The sequence below is a fragment of the Cheilinus undulatus genome, linkage group 5 (genome assembly GCF_018320785.1).
Source record: "Cheilinus undulatus linkage group 5, ASM1832078v1, whole genome shotgun sequence".
Classification (NCBI taxonomy): Eukaryota; Metazoa; Chordata; class Actinopteri; order Labriformes; family Labridae; genus Cheilinus; species Cheilinus undulatus.
The window spans coordinates 9,921,292-9,938,433 of NC_054869.1; the positions used below are offsets into that span (position 1 = coordinate 9,921,292).

The window sequence follows — 17,142 nt, forward strand, 5'->3', positions numbered from 1 at the left end:
AAAACTTGAATTATATCTGGACTAGAGTTCGCCAAAAGGCATCTGGGAGACTCCATGGTCAAACGGAAGAAGGCTCTTTGGTTTGATGAGACCAAAGTGGTACTTTTTTTTTTTTTAAAGGTTTATTTTGGGCATTTTTGTGCCTTTATTTGACAGAGGAGGACAGTAGATAGAGTCAGAAACAGGGATGAGAGCGGGGGAGAGACATGCAGTGAAGGGCCTCAGGCTGGATTTGAACCCGGGCTGTCCGCATACATGGGGCGCACGCCTTAACCACTCGGCCACCTGCGCCCCCCAAAATGGTAGTTTTTGACCTTCAGACAAGATGATATGTTTGGCAGACACCAAACAGTGCACACCACCCTCATTGTGAAGCATTGTGGTGGCAGCATCATGCTGTGGGAATGCTTCTTGGCAGCCATCAGCTGTTAAATGAATGAAGCAAAGTATAGGAAAATTCTTGAGGACAATCTTGCAAGAGAACTACAGCTTGGGAGAAGATTTATTTTCCAGCAAGACAATGACCTGTAGCACACAGCAAAAGTTACATAGAAATAGTTTAAAGATAACAAGGTGAATGTTTTGGAGTGGCCAAGTCAGAGTCCGGACCTCTGTCCAATAGAGAATGTGTGGCTGGACTTGAAAAGGGCTGTTCATACCCAATTCAGGGCAACCTGACAGAGCTTGAGCAGTTTTGCAAAGAAGCATGGAGTGAAATTGCAGATGTGCTAGCCTGATCGAGACCTATCCACACAGACTCAGTGCTGTGATTGCAGCCAAAGGTGCATCTACTAAACACAGTCTTGAAGGGGTGAATAATTATGCTGACACTTATTTTACATTACACATTTTTATTCAGTTGATGTAACTCTGTAGAACTCTTTTTTTCACTTTGACATTAAAGAGCTGTGCTCAAATGTCCAGATTTGGACCCTAAATGGCCAACAGAGGATATGCATTTACATAAGTTCATATTTGGAAAAAGTGGTATGAGGGTTTAGTTTCTCTTTAAGCTTTAAAGACCTGTCTTTGACTTAAAAATCCACAAACTGAGCATTACGCAATCACTTCATTTGATGCCTCTTTTTTAAATGTCTTTTATGTTGGTGAAAAATAAAAAAGCAAAGTTCATGAGCCTGTCCGTGCAGTAGTTCTCTGTGTAAACACTTTGTATTCATTACTTTGTGGTCAGTCTTTATGGGACTTCAGAGCACTGGTTTGTGTTCCTGCCTGGAGTTTTGCCCTCAGGGGTGCTCACTACAGACCTCTACTCCTCCATGATGAGAGAGGAGCCTCCTAAATGAGGGCCAGCAGACTGCCTCATAGCCCTCCTTTCTATTTCTACCTCTCTGTGGTCTGGCTGCTGCTCCGGCTGACCCGCAATCTTTCTAATTCGGTGATGAGCTGTAAAGTGACCTGCCTGCCCCCACGGTCAGGCGACAGGAGCAAGAGTGGGATTCCAGGGATTTCCTTACCATGTGGTCTCTTGGGTTAGGTGGATGATACTCTCCTCCTGGACCCATGGGGGCAAGGCTCCATGCAGCTCACGAGTGCACCCTGGCATTGTGCACCCTGGTTCCCTCCCTGCCCCTGGGTAAGCTGAGATGCCAGGAATAATTGATGATGATGTCAGCCATGGTATCTGCCCAGACAGGACAGCAGACACTTTCTCCCACCTCCTGCTGAGGGGTTAGCATCCTGCCACCTCCATTTGCACTAATTGGTTTAAACTCACAACTGAAACTCACCCTTTACATGTATGTCATTAAGTGCTTATGCATTTCATTTAACTAAGTGAATTAGATACACTTCTCATCCTCTTTCATGCTTGACCCAAAATATTACAGGCCCCATTCAGCACAAATTGAGTATGATGTTTCTAGAAGGTGTATTTTAGAGGTTTCATGTTTGCATCAACATTCAGTAACTGCATCACAGTAAACAACAGGTGCTGCATGTCCATGCAGTCTATTAGCATTTAATTTAAAATCAGGTGCACATGTACCTCTTAAAGGTAAATGTGAACTGTTCTTAATCTCTCAGGGCTTTTTGTTCCCAGGTCTAATAGATTATTTAGTTTTCTAACCCACTGGGCTTGACATGCCATGCACCTTCTCCCACTGAGCCACCTGTACTCCTTATTGTTTCATTTCAGACTCAGGCTCAGGGGGACTGTCTGACTCTAATCCATGGCCACAGAAGAGGTTTAAAACACTCTGGTTTCATCTAATCTTCCAGCTCAGACCTAGCCAAGCTTGAAGCCCGCTTTCTCTATGATAGGAATGGACAAATAAAGGTCTCCCCCAGCACTGCCATGAAAGGGGCCTGTGTGCTCTGTAGATTAGGAGCCGGGGTTTTCTCTGTCTTTCTTTCTCCATTAGACTGAAAAGAATGAAAAAAGACTCCTGTTTGAGCAGCAGGCCATTGTAGGGCTTTGGAAATCTAGTTATCACTCATTTCTGCTGTCGGGGTTGGCCTAGATGGAGTAAGATTATAGAAAAATTACTATTATATTTAGGTTAATATTATCATTATTATTATAAGGGCCCAAGTGGTGCAAGACTCAGTTTTTTAAAAGTATTTCCCTCATTTGCTCATTTTCAGGGCAGTGAACATGCTCAAAAATATGTAAAAATTGGCACACACATAGATGGCATAAAAGATGCAAAGTTAACATGGGTTTCAAAAACGTCCCCTCGGGAACTGCCCCAATAGCGCCACCTTTTGTGCTTCTAAGGAACACTGTCAAAAGGCAGTTTGGCTCAGATTTATGAATTTGGGTGTGTAGATACAACTTGGGGATCTGCCATTTTGAATAAATTTGGAAAAGCTGCAATGTTCTGGGTTTGTTCCAAGGGTCATACTTTATCAAACTATCAGCTCAAATCACAGTCAGACTAAGTTGGATGGCACTGCAAGGCCTCCCATAATGGGGGATAGAGGGGAACGCTTATAGGGCCCCATGAGGGTTAGCAAAACACAGTCCATCCAAATTGTAAGAAATGACAACCAAATTGTATTCTTATTTAAGCAATAAAAATCTATGTTTTATTGTTTGCATCTTCAGAAAATATAGTTTCAAAATTTACACATTTTGAACATTTATTTATTCCTTTGAAATTTTATTTATTCATGTTTCTTTTAGCCTTCTTTTAAAATCCATAATCAGCTGTGTTGTGTTTTATTATTGTATAAAGGTAGACTGGCAGAGTAAGTCTTTTTTTTAATGGTGTAAGCTGTCTTTACTGTGAACATGACAATAAACTTCTTCTTATTCTAAATCTTCTTAATCTTTTGCTCAGGACCTGGACAAAAGTTGGGATACAGGAAAAGAAAAGAGAAGGAAAAATGTAGCGTATGACCCCAACAGAGACTTGTTAACAACTTTTTGTCAGCTTAACCATTGATCTTAGCCTGGTGTTGGAGATGAATGGTTGCCAGAAGGCCAGCGCTCACATTGCTGACCCATGTGTTATTATTTAATCAGACCTGAGGAGGGCCCTTCAGTTGGACCTGTAAGGGGCCAGGTGATTTCTGCGGTTTATCCTGTGGTGAGGTACCTGTTCACTTCTACTGACTATTGCTGAGCTGCTCTTCATGATGACGCTGAGACCCCTACTCTTCAGGACCGCCTCAGTCCTCCATTAGTGCATGCCCATAGGATCTTGTTTGTCCATGTAGGCTATTTTCAGCCAAAATGGCATGTCAGTATCACACTAAAGAAATTATTATTCCCCTTGAAGGATGAATAAAGCACATCTTCTGCTTCTAACGATCTTGCAATGCTCTTATGCACTCTGTATTATATTTTTAGACCATGTACTTATATTTTTTACACTTTGTTGAATGTACAGTTGCTTCTTCTCATTTTACATGCCAGTATATTTTGAGCTGTGGAAAGTGCGCTTCCGCCTGGGACAAATTTCCCCTCCGGGACGATGAAGAATATCTTATCTTATCAATATCAAGTTTTTTTTTTTTTTTAAACTACTTTTAAGAGTAGGTCTTCTCTTCTTTTTCCTGAATGCATCTATTTATCTTACAAACACATCTTCTCTATACAAAACAGAGTATTACGTCACATTTCGACTAATTTAATGCAGGCTACTTACAACTAAAAGCATCCCTCCAAAGGGCGCGGAGGAGTGAAAAAGAAAACACACAGAGCTGGGTGTTCTGTGTGTGTGTGTGTGTGTAAGAGACAGACAGAGAGAGAGAGAGAGAGAGAGAGAGAGAGAGAGAGAGAGCGCACTGATATTTTTAGACAGGCACTTGAATGGGCAGCTAATGTACTGTAAATAGAGGTCCTTCGACTCTGGCGCATGTTTTGTATTCTCTCCTCCACAGCTGCCTGGCTCCCTCGTCGTTGTACAACCACAGATGGAACCGCTGAAAGTGTGTTTATAGTTTTATTTCCGCTTTTTGTGGTAAAGTGACCTTATTTTACCCACTGGTAAAGCCTGCCATGTCATTTTAACCAGGTAAATACGTTGTTTGTAACCGTTGTCGCTAACCGTTAGCTAGCTGCTAACCTGTCAAACAGCACAGACTGACAAGTGCTTGTAGATGAAATCATACACACGCTTTTTGATTTAAAACAACAGGAAATGCTTTTATAACAGGGTTATTACAACACCAAATAGAGCCGCTGGGAGAGACGAAGTCCTCAACTTCATTCAAAACTCGTGTAATTCAACAAACAGCCTTTCTTTTATAACCATCTGGACTTCTCTTCCTGCCCATGACTCCTTCACTAAAGAGATTAATGCCATGATATGAAATATTACATGAGCAGAATATTATCAATAGTTTAAATTCTAACTTATCTTATTGTGAGTGTAATTTTAACTCCTGAATCTATAACAGGGTGCTGTAAGTGCAAACTAGAATTAAATATTGCCTGTTTGACAGGAGTTTGACAGAAATATGATAAGACAGTTGAAAGGCTTGTGAATAACACATTCAATAATCTACCAGTTTTACCAGACTCAAACAAAATGCAGTTTGTGACTAGCTTGAATCTTACACCTCTCTTTTTATCTTCAAACACATCTAAATGAGATCAACTGTAATCTCTCAAGAAAGTAAATATTTAACTAAACTAAGGGCTGTTTGTGTATCCATTAAGCCTGCCCTATGATTTTTAACATTATGAAGGTCAGTTAGAGCAGGGGTTCCCAAACTTTTCAGCTGGTGACCCCCCAAAAAACAGCTTCAGAGATCGGGGACCCCCATCTTACCTTGAGAGGGAAGCATCATGTACAAAACTTGCATTTTAGGAGCACAAATACCAATTGAGAACTACCTTTTGATTTTTATTTAAACCCGTTTTATTAAAATTTTTAATATAATAGATAAAATTTATGATTTTAATCAGTTGAAATTTCTCCTTGATTTATCGAAAGCATCCCACGGCCCCCCACTTTGGGAACCACTGTTAGAGTACCATGCATGTTGGCTGCTTATAAAAGCAACAAAAGAGATCACCAATCAGTTCATTCACAAAATCAATAAAATTGCAAATACAATCTATCGTGATAATTCTTAAAAACACCTATTTATGAAATGGGACTCCAGGAGCTATGTGGAGCTTGAAGGTCTAGGATTGAGCTTATTTTAATTGCAGCTGTTGTCTAAAGCTCTTTCAGGAGCTGTTTAATTTGAAGTTCAGTACAATTAAAAAGTTGTATGCATCTGTATCGGCTAAAAAAAAGTTTGGAAATATCGGCATATTAGATGTTGGCAAAAGCAGGTGTTGTGCATCTCTAGTTATGGGGCAACAAACCTTATAGCTTAAAGCTCCAGAGTGAAGCTTCTGCATTTGCATTTTGGCACCCCTTGTTTACAAAGCAATCCTTCTAATGTATTCCCTTATCCTGTCCTGTGCATGTGATAATTGTGCAGTTTTTTTCGTGTCATTGTTAAGAGGTATTACTTTACATAAATCTGCAGTGAACCTCATCTGACACCTACCCTGCAGCAGTGCTTACAAGCATGAAAAATCAGCTTATAAAATTGATCAGTCTAGCATTTTTGTCACTGATTGTAGTGTTCGCTTTTGTAGCTCTCTTGTAAAGAGGCCTCAGTATTAACATTTAATCTCTTTCATAATTACCTAAAAACTCCTCATAGGAGCTTTAAAATAGTTTCTGTAATGCACAGAGTTTCTTTTTATTCAATGGCGAGTCCTGCCATCCCTCCGGAAGCCGTTTATCATGTTTATTTAGTTAGCACTCAGTCAATCTTTTCGCCGTCCATTACTTAGCCTTCATGCAGTCACTCATCACTCACTGTAGCTGACGGACAGATGTAGCACTGTTTGGGATGTGCTGTTTGACAAAGTGTAGCATCATGTTTTTTGTGCTCTTCTTTACTTCTTGCAGTGTGTCACATTGGAAATATTGCACAAAAACATGTAGGTGTTTTCATGTCTTTGCTGTATGGACAGCATAATCCCAGTAGATCCAAACCCTGTGACACCCTTAATGTGTGATGTATGATGACACTTAAGCTGTCGACCCTCTTGTGTCCCTTTATCCTCTAGTGTCCAGGTAAATGACCTCATGGAGGAAATGGGTGATAATGCAAACAGATAAGGCTCCTGGTACCTGTTGACCACAGTCAGGACCTCCTGAAACGGCACAGTGCTCCATCAGTGCCTGCCTCAATGACAGCCACAAGGCATTTAACCCTTATCTGCAATGGCCCCTGCTTAGCATTCACGCTATTCACGCGAACAATGCCACCTCTTCCCACTCAGTGGATCTGTGACTGACAGTGGGTGTTGGTGCACTTGTGTCTGACTTCGGCCTCTGTCCGACGCTGGTCTGTTTATCCAGGCCAGATAAACCCACCAAGACACAATAAAGGGCGTGTGTCTTCCTCACCACTTCCCATGATGTTTGTGTAAGTGGATTTTTATAATGGAGCTTGTTCTCTATTTGGCAGGTTGGTTTCCTCCTCTGAAGGATCTGTATTCGTTGGGGGAGGGTCAGGGCAGAAAAGCTGACTAATGGTCATAGAGCCAGCTCACCCACCACCCACTGACCAGGCAGCGAGGAGGAAGTGCCCTGTTGGTGAGAAAAGCAGGGACACAGCAGATAAGACCGTTGCCTGTAAGTAGAATGACTAATGTCTGAGGTATGATGTAGCACCAGCAGACGGATTAGGTGACTTTCTCTCAAAAATTCAGATTATTTCAGGCTAGCAGAAAAGATTGGCTGTTGGTTTGAAATTTTATGAAGTCAGCTTTTCATTCGACGGCCTATCTAGAATGCTGCTTTTGAGTTGTGTGTAATCTACTTTGAGTTTTCATCACACAGCTCAGATCTCATATTTGATGAGGTGGATATCAGCAGAGGATCTTGGGATCCCATGCCTCTATAATGGCTCCTGTGAAGCTGGAGCATTATAAAGCCTCTATAATAAACCCCTGTGATCAGTATATCCCTCCCTCCCTGCTCTTATTTATGAATGGCAGAATTTGACAAGGGGGCAGCTCGGGTAGGTAGCTGCCGATCACATGATACCAGGACTAAAGAGCCAGGCAAGGAATGTGGACAGGACTCCCCCCTAGCCTCTGGTCAAAAAAAAAAACTTTGATGCCCCATATCATAACGAATTCCCCGTCCTGTCCCCTCCCTCCTCATAACCTCATATGTGCGGTGATGCCGAGAAGGGGAACGGGTGTTTCAGTCAAAGGGAAGGGGGGCACAGATAGTGGATGCGTTTGATCTGAAGGTCGCCAGCCCCTTGCTGGTGTTGAGAGATCCTTGGCGGACGAGGCTGGCTCTTATTTAATAACATGAAGGGGAAGCGGACCTTTCTCTCATAATTAGGCCTAATTACCCAGTAGGTGTGGACAGACGGCCCAAGAAGAGACAAACTGCCTTTATCCACGGACTTAGAGTCAGATTACCCCAGAGCTGTCTTATCTGTTACAGGGCAAGCAGGAGCCTCAGTCCTCCTCTCCTGCCTCTTCCCACTGGCTCAAGTTTATTAATCAGTCAGTCTGATTTATCACGGCCTGTCCACCACTCACAGGTTTAATTAGGCCTAGCTGGTTAGCCTGTGCTGCAGAGAGTCATTCCATGGACATGTTTAATAAGAAAGTTCTCCGACCTATTGGGTATCTATTATCTGTCCTTCAATCACTTTATGAAAGCTTCCTAGTTTCATTAGAACAACCTTGTGCAGGAGTTCATGATGTCTAGATAGAACAACCTAAAGTCCTTTATGATCTGAGGTATTGTTGGGACATAACTACTGGAGTATTTGTTGTTGCTGTCATTGTTAGTGTAATATTTCACTACCTGTGCATTTGTTTTGTTGTAGGCAACAATAGTTCCACCCAGTGAGTGTAACATGGATCATGCACCAGTCCCATCATGTTCCATCATGACCAGGAAAGTGATGTGTGGAAGTAATTTAAAAGACAACAATGTAGTAGTGAGACATATATGACCTTAAACTTGCATATAATGCTGAAATTATTATCTATTTCAATGATAACCATGATACAATTCCCCCTTGGTTTAAAAAACATGGTTTGGAGCTTTCTTGCCAAATGAAAGCAAAGTGGACTTTCGTGTGTTTTGCACTGAGGAGAGGCTTCCTTTTAGCCACTCTACCATAAACCTTGAACGATGAAGGGCAGCAGTGACGGTTGTCCTTCTGGGACTTTGTCCCATCTTCACACAGGATCTCTGGAGCTCAGTCAGCATAACCATCAGGTTCTTGGTCACCTCTTTTACTAAGGCCCTTCTCACCTGATTGCTCAGTTTGGCCAGGCACCCAGCTCTTGGTAGAATCCTGGTTGTGCCAGACTTCTTCCTTTGAGAATTATGGAGGCCACTGTGCTCTTGGAAACCTTCAGTGCAGCAGAACTTTTTTGTTGCCTTTTACAGATCTGTGCCTTAAAATAATCCTGTCTCTAAACTCTGCAGGCAGTTCCTTTGACCTCATGGCTTGGTTTTTGCTCTGATATGCATTGTCAGCTTTGAGGCCTTCTAAAGAGAGGTGTGTGCCTTTTAAACAGAAAAAAGTAAAGGTTGTCTGTTTAAAAACTTTCTGACTGTACTCTCTATAAACTTGTTAAATTCACAAATACTGAGCTTAAAAGTAAACTTATCTTTTTAAAAAAATTTTCCTCAGCAAAAGCCTGTTGGTCAGTGCGTGAAATAATCAAATATTTGACAATTTATAGCTGGCACCACCAGGTAAGGAGGTCTGGAGGTTTTTCTCCCAGGTATTTTAAGCCGAAAAATATGGACTAATTTAAACAGAAGCCAAAATGGGATTCGTTTCTGTGATATACTACAGAGATGGGGACTCGAGTTGCACTTAAGTCACACACATCAGTGACTTGAGACTTGACTTGGACTCATGCACAAAAGACTCGTGACTTGACTCGGACTCGTGATTTGGGACTCGTGCACAGTCTTCAGTTTTTAATTTTTCCATCATGATCTCTTGTCCCCCAGTCACTCTTTTTCCTTCTCCTCCCCTTCTCTTTGACGGTTCGTGCGCCTTTTACGCAGCACCAACCTCTCTACCTCATCCTCGTTCATGCTGCATATGACATATAAACGCGACACGCACACCTACTTTGAAATGCATGCTAACATGTTGGTTGTACGGATTGCAGACTTTGGACTTCAGTCTGTTGAGGGCAAAAGTTTCAGAATACCAAAACTCTTTTCTCCTGCATTAACACTCCTCTCCACGGAGTTAGAGTGTGCGCTACAGCTTTGTGTGTCTCTGTGACGCCAGCGTGAGTCATGGGTGTGTGCAATGTTCAAATATTATTTGGTTAATAATTCCCTAAATATCACGTTTGTGGGGAACAAATCAATGTTAGAATCTCTGCATTGCTGCTTATTGATAATGAACGGACATAAAAGACGACAGGAACATTAAAACTTTAAATACGGTTCATGGAGGCAGTGAGAAACAGAGACAGATAAGAGGCTGTAACAGAAAAATCATAACTAAGGAGTCCAGGAAATTTCGGCTGAATAAAGTAAAATTTTGCTTGATTTTACCCATATAAAGAAATTTAAACCATAAATGATGACAGAAGTTTATTAAGGAGAATGGAGAAATACTCAGTATACTCTGTTGAAGACCTGTCTGAGTGAGAATTAGAAATGCTCATTGAGTTTTTATTTGTTTATTTATGTATTTTTCCCAGAATAAGCAGTTCATTAACAGTTAGTGTTTTTGTGTAAGTATAAAATTACTACCATTAAAGAAATATATCTGACAAATAAGAACATTTAATCTCCAGTGTCTTAGTGTCTGTCTCTATCAGTGAAGTCTGACTCATGTCTCTGTAGTGTTTCAGATGTACACAGAGAGGAGCTTTATTAAGAGGAGAGCTTAAACTGATCATGCTGATGAGGGAAAAAGAGAGAGCATGTGTTTCATCTTAAAGCTGAGGTACATATGATATATAGAAAATACATCCCCAACAACAGAACTGTGGCTAGTGGAAACACTGAGTGACTAGTAACCATTAGTCACAGTGGCTGCCTGGTGTGAAAAAGTTAATGTCAAGCCCTGTGCATATGTAAGTGTACACATGTGCGCACCATGGCGAGCCGGCCACAGAAAATACCCCACCCTACTGATGTTGATGATAGAGTACAGGATTTAGATTCTTTAGATAGAAAATGCAGTGGTCTAAGCAGACTGGACGTCAGAGGCAGATCATAGAACGCTCATTACAACCATTGGAGACTTGAGACTTGACTTGGACTCGTGAGCAAAGACTTGAGACTTGACTTGGACTTGCAATATGGACAATATGACTTGTGTGCATCTCTGATATACTGGCATGCACTGAAGAAGTGGCCTTATTTCATTTAGACCCAATCGGGATTTCTATTTATAAAAGAAATGGGAAATTATTTATTTATGAACACGGAGTGATGACAGTGTCACAAAAGAGACAGAGAGCTACAGGATCACTTTGAGTAGCATGTGTATCTTATGCAAATCATGCATGTAAATCAGTGATCATGCTGTCTAAAAAATTTTTAAATACCGCCTGCATCTGTAAAAACAAAAACAAATGTTTCACTCACCATTCAAGTGAAGCCTCATGCAGAGAGGTGGAGGGACTTGTTAATAACTTGAAAAAAACACTAGAGCAGCAGAATGACGTCAGCTCTCAATCAAAATGACCGGACTAGGCCTGCCTTGGCACACACTGTGATTTTTGGTCATGCAGTGAAGACTGTGGTGCTGCTCTCTTGAGAGTGTCAAAAAGGTTAGTAAACTTTGTGCAGGTTGTCCAAATAATCATTTCTTCCACCCTGACGGATCAGAAAAAAACATAGCAGTTCCATATTGGCCTGTTAGAGCTCTTTTTAAGGACGTAATCTTAAGTTTCAGTTTCTTTTTTAGCCATGAATCCCTGCTCAGCCAAAGTAGAAGGGGAGGGGAGGAGTGAATGTAGATGTAGTCAAGTAGAATGTGATTCTCCTGATCTTTCAACTTCAGCAGATCACCATACGCTTTCTTCATGATCTGAGATCATCCTGCCATGCATCCCTATTACCAACACAAAAACAGTGGGATTCTACTCCTTCGGAGCAGTGTTAATTTTAGCAGCTATTTTTAATTTTAGCCTTCGTTTTAGTCTTTAAATGAAATGCATTTTAGTTTTTTCACATTTTAGTCATTTCTATCCATTTTAGTTTTAGTCTAGTCTTAGTTGACAAAAAGCTCCAAAACAATTTAGTCTAGTTTTTGTCCACTAAAAATGTCCTCACATTTTAGTCTTTACTTTTAGTCTAAGCATGTATTTTCTTGCCTAAATCTGGTACCAAATCATGGTGGTGTGTTCTCTGCACCCTGCCAAACCTGGGGTCCCTCTTTTCTACAGCTGAGAGGCAGAATACCCTAACTATAGCTGCATCGTTTTTTTGATAGATATACCCACAGTGGAGAAATATCACGGATTTTAAATGTCCAACAAAAAACTAAATTACATTTTAGTCTGGTTTTAGTCATCTTGATGAAAACTAAATGTATTTTTTGTCAGTTTTAGACATCACAGATCTTTTTTGTTAGTCTTAGTCTAGTTTTTATCATGGAAAAAAAAGGCTGTCGATGAACATTTTTATTCGACGAAATCAACACTACTTTGGAGTGGAGACACGTCACATGTTTTCTAGCATCATATTAGTGATTACAGATGCATCAATTGTAAAAATTAGGACCAGTGCTGGTAAGAGTTCTGACAGTGGCTGATTCCAATTTTTTGATTATTACTTCTTTGGGTGCAACGCTCTTATCTCAATACCAATAATTTCTCTCATGTTGACCACAAATAAAACAGATCCGAATTTTTCCAACGGGTAACATCTTCTGCCCAATAATACATGTCCTCTTTAAATAAGCCACTAGGTGTGCATAATGCCAGCATTAAATTGGGACAGAACAACAGACAATTTTCTGCCGACATCCGTCCTACCCCACGTCATTTGCTGATGGTCACCGTTTGTCATAAGGGTCAATATTGATGTTAAACCGATGCATCTTCATTTTTTGATCATACAAGAGCAGTGAAGATCCTGAAAATATTGAAAATTCTGATTGGAGATATGCTACCATTAAGCTTTTGGAAGGAGAAGACTTCCACAAGTGCATGTTTTTTTTGTGCAGCTACAGTTCAAGCCACAGACACAGAAAAAAGCCCCTGGTTTGGGAAGAGATGGATGAGGAAAGTGCAGGTGAATTGAGTGCTGATTTGCAACATATCAACAAAGTGGCTGTTATGGTAATAAGAGCATTGGAATATTGAAACCCCTGATAAGTCCCATCTGTAGATGCTGCACTAGAAGGATGCCTTTGCTTTAACAGAGCTGTTTTTTAATCCATCATACAATCTCAACAAATGACCAGGCTGACTGTTTACCCTGCCTCCTCTCTCTGTTAGCAGAGAACAATTTAAAGGCACTTGTAAATAGATTTGAGTGACATCCTGTCACTGTCTTGTTTGTTTACAGTATCCTTCTCTCCCTTCCTTTGCTGCCTGCGTGTTTGTATTTGGGTTTGTGGGTGATTCACTTGCAGCCACCACAACAGACCTATTGTTAGGGGTAAATCAGACTCTGGAAATGCTGACGCCTGGAAAACTGAGCGGGGGAAAGTGGCCATTATATGTGTATTTTGGTGTACATTAGAATTGGTTTGAATGAGGCCTCAAGTGACATCTCCATTACCGCCCCCTGACTGATGGCGAGCTGTGATTGTTGACTGGAAAGTCTTACCTTCAGACAATGAAAACAGACAGGCTGTTGTGTCCATGACTCACAGCCCCATGAAGATCTGCTCCAAGAAGACAATAAGAGACTCGTAATCCACCTGTTATCAGGGGTAGTCTCACCCTGTCACACTCTCACACAGGCATGGAGCTCTGCCTCAGGAATGCAGGCTTACCCACCCATTCACAGCTTAACTAATAGACCCTCACAAAAACCCTGTTGACGGTTTTTGCCATTTTTTTCATACCATGCTAAAACAAGTTTGGACAGTTGTTGTCCAGAGAGTTTACTGTTGGTGTAGTTCAGGTAAACGGGTGTTGACTATGTCCAATATCTTATGCAAACACATTGTTTTTAAGTAATCAAAACTGGAAGCATATGACATTTGATCATTTTAGAGAGGTGCTTTTGCTGTTAAAGTTGGTGACATGTTTCTGTCCTTGTGAGTCTGTCAGACTGCAGCACTATGTCCTTAATTAGTCAGGCTGGTCAGGGGTCCCTGTCTCTTCGCTTCACAGATTCACATGGACAATTTAACCACTAACCTCCTGAAATGAGTTGCTCCTGGATGCCTCAGGCTCCAGTTTCAGTCTCTACTGACTGCAGGGTGCAGAGGTTATGATAAGTAAAAGTGGAGGAGGGGTTGATGGTTTCGAGGTCTTGCTCCTTCACTCTGATGACCTTAAATATAAAGTTACCCACATTGTGCTTAAGTTGTAAATATTTTGAGTAAAACAATTGTTCATGTTTTTCCAGGAAACAACTGGGAAAGCTTAGCATGATGACATGAATTGGAGGGGAATGGCCAGCTCAATCAGTAGTACATTTTATTTTGATTTCTAAACTGCATAAAAAAAGTCTTGAAAACTTCAAGTTGGGGATGCATAATATTATTGGCATGATATCAGTATCTGCATATATTATCCTAAAGTTGATCATTGTATTGAAGATAAAACATTTAAAACAATATTTAAACATTTTTGCTGATATTTACATCGATATATTGCCAGTAAATATCACCCTATACTGATGTAAAAATCAGCTGCTGTGGCTATAGATTTTCTAAACCAGTTATGGTCAATATAATTTGGCCTTTTTGACAAAAAATAAAAAATAAACCTCCTTACTGTCGAAGTGAAAACAGATTTTTACAAAGTAATGTAAGTTAAATAAAAAATATGTAATGTAAAATAAGTGACTGTATAAATGCTTTTCAAGTCAGTATTTAGTAGATGCACCATCTGGCTACATCACAGCACTGAGTCTGTGTGGATAGGCTTCAACCAGGCTTGCACATCTGGACATTGCAATTCTACTGCATTCTTCAAAACTGCTCAAGCTCTGTCGGATTGCCCAGGCTGTGAACAGCCTGTTTCAGGCCAGAAATTATCTTTTGGACTGAGGTCTGGGATTTGACTCAGGCACCCCAGAACATTCACCTTGTTGTCTTTAAACCATTTCTGTGTAGCTTTCTCTGTATTTGCATTCATTATTTCCTGTACCTTTACAAGCCTTCCATGGCCGGCTGCCAAGAAGCATCCTGACAGCATGATGTTGCCACCACCTGCTTCACAATGGGGATGGTTTGTGGTGATGCGCAGTGTTTGGTATCCACCAAACATACCGTCTTGTCTGATAGCCAAAAAGCACTATTATGGTCTCATCAGGCCAAAGAACTTTCTCCACTTGACCATGGAGTCTCCCACATGCCTTTTGGTGAACTCTAGTCCGGATTTAATCTGAGTTTTCTTCAACAGTGGATTTCTCTTTGCCACTTCCCCATAAAGCTTTGACTGGTGAAGAACCCGGGTAACGGTTGTTGTATGCAGAGTCTCTCCCATTTCAGCTTGTGTTTCCTTCAGAGTAGTCAGAGGTGTCTTCGTGGCCTCTCTCACTAGTCTCTTTTTTGCATGGTCACTCAGTTGTTGACGACCGCCTGATCTCGGCAGATTTACACACGTGCCTTCCATTTCTCTATGATGGATTTAACTGAACTCTGGGGGATGTTCAGTATCTTTGATTTTATATCCATCCCCTGACTTAGACTTTTCAATGGCCTTTCTCTGAGTTGCATGGAGTGTTCTTTTGTTTTCATGGTGTAATGGTTTGGTCTTTAAACTACAGTCATTTGAGACACATTCACTGCACTCAGGTGATCCCCATTTCACACTCAAGTATTGTGCTTCCCTACTTCAAGTTTTAAAATAAGCAGGCATTCTTTGCTTAGTTATTTCCTTTCCCTGTGACTTATGACATGTATCATTTTTCATGCTTACACAAAACTTCTGTGAATTTCCCTTAAAGTTTCAGAATGAGATACATGTTTGAATGCAACCAGGTGAAACCGCCCTTGACTTGATTTTTTCCTGCCTTTCATTCACTTGTTTTCTGTTCACTGGTATGTTCTTCTCTGCTCTTTTCAAGGGTTGCACCACTGTTGGTGCTAATACTAAGCCTGAGTACTTGCGCTAACTACAGCACTTGATATCATTTTACAACATGATTTAACCCTTTATTATTTGAGAAGGTAGGACAAGTTACAGTAATGTCTGCAGGATGACAAAGGTAGAGTAAGCAATGCATCGCTAGAGGAAGGAACACTCACACACTGAGAGAGTTTATGCAGAGCGATTAGCAGTTTCTCAAATATGAATGTATTTCTCTAAGAAGAAGCTAAAGTGTATATTTGTGTTTTGCCATTTGTTGCCTGACGTGTCTAATTTTACCTTTTTGTGGAGTCCTATTTGTTCTTGTGTTGTTGGTTTTGTTGGACATGTTTTTGCAGATTGCCAGGTTAAACGCATTTTCAGTTCGATCCAAGAAGAATTAAGGTGTGCCAGTAAATCCTTCAAGCATTTTCATTGTAATTACGTGGTTAAGTTGGTTACTGTTAATTTTTTTCGCACAGAATTTAAAGAATGATTAGACAGTTTAGCTTTCTGTCATTACATACATAAGAAGCTCAGAGCTTGCATGGATAGGTGGATATACATTTTTGAAGCCATCTCTTAGAGACATGCATCAGTGATTGTGCTGTAGGTTAATGTTGATGCATCACTTCCTAGCAGCATACCTGTGGTCGGTTGGGTTTCCTCGGCTGCCTGGTCTACAAACGACATGAAAGCTTGAGCTGTTACCTCTGCCTCTGGGACAACGGCTGTTGATCACAAGAGGAGGGAGAAGCCTGGATCTCTGTCTGTTTACTATAATTAAGCTGTCAGGAGCTGTGATTTATGACGTATTGAGTAAGAGAGGTGTTATCATGTCGACTAGAAGGAGGATAGCAGAGAGAAAGAGAGAGAGCCATAGGGTTTGGAGCTGCTAACAATAGAGAAAGTACAGACAGTGCATTAAACCTGACTGTCTGCAGAATGGAGGAGGAAAGCTTCAATGGAAATTAGAGCTTCTTTCTGACAGCCTGTGTTCAGTGTTTGTGCTAAAACTAAAAAGATGTTTAGATTCAAGTCCTAAACTTAACTTTTTTCTAATAGTCGTCTTTTTACAGAGTGAAAATAAAAATTAGGTTTGAATAACTTCATCATTTCCTGCTGAAATAACACCACTTTAAGATGCCTTGCTAATTTTGCAGTTCATCAAATCCCAGAACTTCTCTCTAAGCTTAGTCATGTTGTTTTCTGTTTCAGTGGGATTTCTGACATGGGTTTGCACATTCTTCTCCTCCTTACACTGACTGTGTGACCTGCTGATGTCTCGTCCTGCTCCGACCCCAATCTACACCCTGAGGGGTGCCGGCGGGCCCCTGAACACCCTCCACTTAAGCTGCCATGGTGGAGACACCCCGCTCCTTTATTCTGGGTGAGTCATTACTCACAAGATTAATATTCTGTCCCTTAGTCTTCATCAAATT

The 17,142-nt window shown here is 40.9% G+C and overlaps 1 protein-coding gene across 5 annotated transcripts in view; it reads left to right on the plus strand.

Moving 5' to 3' along the window:
• The first annotated feature begins 4,314 nt into the window (after positions 1–4,314).
• Positions 4,315–17,142, plus strand: part of gnb1l (guanine nucleotide binding protein (G protein), beta polypeptide 1-like) — a 47,029-nt gene continuing 34,201 nt past the window's right edge. Inside the window, exons 1-3 of one of the 5 annotated variants that reach the window (XM_041788603.1) lie at positions 4,315–4,481; positions 6,949–7,076; positions 16,919–17,090. In XM_041788603.1, coding sequence (XP_041644537.1) covers positions 16,981–17,090 — 110 coding nt within the window. In that variant the 5' untranslated portion in view covers positions 4,315–4,481; positions 6,949–7,076; positions 16,919–16,980. Of the gene's footprint in view, positions 4,482–6,948; positions 7,116–16,918; positions 17,091–17,142 lie in introns of all 5 variants that reach the window. The other 4 variants (XM_041788601.1, XM_041788604.1, XM_041788602.1 and 1 more) reach the window with 4 other exon arrangements.